This window comes from Notolepis coatsorum (assembly GCF_963971535.1).
Source record: "Notolepis coatsorum genome assembly, chromosome: 9".
NCBI lineage: Eukaryota > Metazoa > Chordata > Actinopteri > Aulopiformes > Paralepididae > Notolepis > Notolepis coatsorum.
Genome location: NC_140173.1, coordinates 147,758,035 through 147,763,034, shown reverse-complemented (window position 1 = coordinate 147,763,034; position 5,000 = coordinate 147,758,035). Strand labels below are relative to the sequence as shown.

The window sequence follows — 5,000 nt, the reverse complement described above, 5'->3', positions numbered from 1 at the left end:
ATCTGTCAATCAAAACACCGGCCTTTTCCAGGTCAAAACCAACAACCACATCCGCCCCAGATCTGTTAGTTCCTCCTACTAGCCAATCAGAGCCGCTCCTGCCCCGGCCGGCCAATCGGAAATCCGAGGAGAGCTGTCGCTGGGCGGGAGGTTTTGGCAGGAGCGCCAGTGGGGCGCCGCAGGGAGGAGGTGACCTCCGACCTGCCGCTCCTTCTCCCTGGACACGGAGGCCGCCTCCTCCTCCACGGTGTCCGTCGACTCGGACGCCGCCTCCTCCTCCGCCGCCTCCTCCGTCACGTCGGCGCCACGCCCGCCACGGTGCCCGCCGCCGCCGCGCCCGCCTCGGACCAGGCAGGCTGGGCCGCGCTGGTGAAGACGCACGAGGGCGTCCTGCGAGACTGCCTGCAGAACAACCGCACCAACACCAAGGTGGGCGTCGTGGACTCAAACCACTGATAATGATGATAATAATAATACATTGAATTGAATTTGTAGTGCACTTTTTGTTCACTAGGATCCCAAAGTGCTACAGGGTAGGGCTGACCCCTATTAGTCGATTAGTCGACTAATCGGTCGAAAGGAGCTGTAGTCGACCAGCCAACCTCTTAGTCGAATATAATAAAAAAATAAATATATATATTTATAATTTTATTTTTTTATTTTTATTTTTTTATCATTCTTTCCAAAAGAAAAGAGGCCTAGAAGCGTGGCTAACGCTAATGGCACACATACCAGAGGCTAACTGCCTAAGAAAACAGGCACAGAGGCACTGAAAGAGGATTTCACCCGTCTAATGAACACACTAGACGAGACAAATATCAAGATGTATCCATCAGTGGACCAATTGCATGCTTTTGCAGAGGACAAGAAGCCTTCAGTCGACTCCTTCAGACATTAAGCACCCCCACAGCCCAAATGGAATGATACACATTTTTTAAAATATATTACAAATATTATACTTTTTTATTTTAATTTTTTTTAGTCGACCAATAGTCGACTAACGGCAAATGTTGGCCAATCATAGTCGACCATCCAAATCCTTAGTCGGGGACAGCCCTACTACAGGGTTAAAACAGTTAAAAAACAAGATAATTATTAGTAAAAAAAAATCAATACAGAATACAAATTTAATAAAAATAGAACATAGTTAAAAACATAGTATAAACAGAAAATTTAAGACAACAGCACAAGAAAAAAAATAAAATCTCACAAGAAACAAAATAAAAAGCTAACAGTCAAAAGGCCTTTTGAAACAGATTTCAAAGTTCAACAGTTTTCAGGCCTGCTAAGAGGCTCTGTGGTGCCCTCAGCTGGATGGGGAGGCTGTTCCACAGGCGTGGACCACTGTCCCGGAGATCTATCTCGCACGGCAGGGGTTAAACATCAGCAGCCGGGTACCCAAATCGATTAAAGGGATTGTCCACATTTCTTAAGAGGTGCATTTGATTTGTCATGAACTGGGAGGACTTTCTGTCCATCCAAAAAGCACTTTTGCACCAGTGTTTCATTCTTGAGATGTTGGAAGCAGAAAATCTCAGTGGAAATCAATGTGGGGGCCTGAAGCACTCTAAATTCTGTTGCTAGGCAATATGAAGCACTCTAAATTCTGTTGCTAGGCAATATGAAGCACTCTAAATTCTGTTGCTAGGCAATATGAAGCACTCTAAATTCTGTTGCTAGGCAATATGAAGCACTCTAAATTCTGTCGCTAGGCAACATGCGTCATACCCACCACTGATTTCCAATAGCATGTTTAGCATTATTTCGGCCAATCAAAATCGACTATACAAATCCTTAGTCGGGGACAGGCCTAATACAGAGTATGGTTTTTGAATTGGCCGGTCATGGCACTCACATTCATGTTGTTCTGTCTGTGGCCAGTGTGTTTAAAACAACATTATACAATGGCATGCAAATTTCTCGATTCTGATTGGCTGAAACAGTCAAGTTAGACGTGGTTATTTCTTATAACCCACGCTCGTGATCCCAGAACCCGCCCACAACCGAATTACAATCACTCCGCCAGTTCGACTTTTTCATAGGAAAAACCAAGATGGCGGACAATAATCTTTACGAAATGGATGTGTTGAAAGCGGCATAACGACTCATTCAAAAACGATTCTGTCACGGCGAATGTGTTCGTTTCTTACACAATGTTGGATTATGTAATTGGTGGGTCGTGAGTAATTGTGATAGACAGACATCTTTATACAATTGCCTTTCTATAGAAGCAGCTTGGAGGTGCACTGTTTTATGTGAGCGTGGGTTATTGGATTGATTGATTGATTGAACATTTTATTAATGTCCGCCGCCTTGTTTCGAACTGGTTATGCTTAGGCCCTCTTTCGAAGTCGCCCTCTTTCGAAGTCGGTTATGCTTAGAGTTTATCTTTAGAGCAGGGCGATAGACCACCAGCCCTGATTCCAAACTATAAGCATAAAAAATATAGGAGGCAACTTCTCTTCTTTTTTTTTAACCTACTAGGTTAAAAAAAAAAAGGCCTCCTATAGGAGGGCAATTGTATAAAGATGTAAGCACTGTCTATCTGTAATAAAATGTTCAATCAATCAATCCCGTTACCCACGCTCACTTCATTCTTAGATGGCATGCCTTGAAACAGCGCTGCTTCTACACACGGAGGCGACGTCTCTTCTTTTTGTTTGGAACTACTTTTTCTGCGGATGGTTTTGTCAATAAATCTTCAATTAATGTGTGTTTATTGTATAGCAATAAGGTTGGATGAATGCGCCAGTTGTATAAAAGCCATTACACCACGCGCAGTCGTGGGTTATGAGAATTAGAACATGCCTAGGGGCAGGGGTGTAGCTCCAGACCCATGAAAGAATGTATTTGTAGGCCCCCAGTAAATATCGAGCGCGCGTAAGCGCGCGTAAGCGGAATTTTTTTTTTAATGATTTTTATTTTTTTATTGATGAAAACGCATAGTATGGTTTTTACCTATACATTCAGATCAGCAGTTCAGCACCTGCACTGTCGGTGGGTGAGCCTAGTAAAGGATGTCGCATTGCGTTCATCTTCAATGAATGGACCAATGCAATAGTCTACCAAAGCCCCCCCTCTCTCTCTATATATCTCACACACACACACACACACACACACACACACACACACACACACACACACACACACACACACACACACACACACACACACACACACACACACACACACACACACTTCAGAAACAAACATAGTATCAATGAGAGCATCAATAATACACCTGAGTGATGTCTAGTAAAAAAAAAAAAAAAAAATTTTTTTTTTGGGCCCCCCCCTCAGTGCTGGGCCCTTGGAATCATCCTAAGCTACCCCGCCCCCAGCTACGCCCCTGCCTAGGGGGGGTCTAACGACCACCCCTAGGCATGGTCTAATTCTCATAACCCACTCCTGCGCGTGATGTAATGCTTAAACGTTGCCCTCTGGATGACATGAGGTCACCTGTGTGTCTTCTTCTGCCCCTTCTGCCCCCAGATCGACGCCATGATGGTGAAGCTACAGCGTCTCCAGCAGAGGGCGATCTTGGAGGACGACTACGATACAGGTGAGGAAGGGTTCTGAACGGAACCTTTGGTTTTGTAAGAAGATAACTTAACCCCTTTCACTACCACACTACCCTTTCACTGTCACACGGTTAACCGTCTGTAGTGTGGTAGTGAAAGGTTAACCTTCTGTAGTGTGGTAGTGAAAGGGTTAACCGTCTGTAGTGTGGTAGTGAAAGGGTTAACCGTCTGTAGTGTGGTAGTGAAAGGTTAACCGTCTGTAGTGTGGTAGTGAAAGGTTAACCTTCTGTAGTGTGGTAGTGAAAGGGTTAAGAGTAGGGATGTCCGATATTATCGGCTGATATTGGCATAAAAATGTGATATTGGAAAATATTGGTATTGGTTTTCAATTATTATATATATATATATATATATATATATATATTTTTTTTTTTTTTTTTTTACATTTATTTAACCTTTATTTACCCAGGCAAGCAAGTAAGAACAAATTATTATTAAATGTATTGTCAAAGTATGCATAATGTTGTGTTAATTACACGACAATAGATATGTAATGTTAATTACCTGAAATTATTCCGTTTTTTGGGGGGGGGGGGGGGGGGGGACCCTGCATATATGGGTATCGGTTGATATCGGTATCGGAAATTAAGAGTTGGACAATATCGGTATATCAGATATCGGTAAAAAAGCCAATATCGAGCATCCCTAGTTAAGAGGCTTCTTCACATCTTAGCCCTCTTAGCTCTTCACACTGCAGCCTGCCCAGGGCTTACTGTATCGTAGAATCACAGCTCAATAACAACACATCTATTTAACCCTAGGGGGCCAGGCCAACTGGGCTCTTTTATTGACCCTCGGCCAACCAAGGGTTCAAACTAGGACATTCTAAAGTGGGCTAACCCTGTCTTTAGCCCAGGTCTGGATAGCCTTTACCAGAATGAGAACACAGAGCTGAGCTAACTGGACCATTAGTTCTGTCTGTCTGTCTGTCTGTCTGTCTGTCTGTCTGTCTGTCTGTCTGTCTGTCTGTCTGTCTGTCTGTCTGTCTGTCTGTCTGTCTGTCTGTCTGTCTGTCTGTCTGTCTGTCTGTCTGTCTGTCTGTCTGTCTGTCTTCACTCCTCTCCTCTCCTCTCCTCTCCTCTCCTCTCCTCTCCTCTCCTCTCCTCTCCTCTCCTCTCCTCTCCTCTTCTCTTCTCTTCTCTTCTCTTCTCTTCTCTTCTCTTCTCTTCTCTTCTCTTCTCTTCTCTTCTCTTCTCTTCTCTTCTCTCCTCTCCTCTCCTCTCCTCTCCTCTCCTCTCCTCTCCTCTCCTCTCCTCTTCTCTTCTCTCCTCTCCTCTCCTCTCCTCTCCTCTCCTCTCCTCTCCTCTTCCCTTCCCTTCCCTTCCTTCCCTTCCCTTCCCTTCCCTTCCTTCTCTTCTCTTCTCTTCTCTTCTCTTCTCTTCTCTTCTCTTCTCTTCTCTTCTCTTCTCTTCTCTTCTC

General features: G+C 44.3%; 1 protein-coding gene across 1 annotated transcript in view; it reads left to right on the top strand.

Annotated features, from left to right (window-relative positions):
* Nucleotides 1-5,000, top strand: part of disc1 (DISC1 scaffold protein) — a gene marked incomplete at its 5' end in the record, with an annotated part of 174,028 nt that overhangs the window by 6,195 nt on the left and 162,833 nt on the right. The window contains 2 exon segments of the mRNA XM_084322047.1: nucleotides 83-429; nucleotides 3,493-3,562. Of these exon segments, the coding sequence (XP_084178173.1) occupies nucleotides 83-429; nucleotides 3,493-3,562 (417 nt within the window).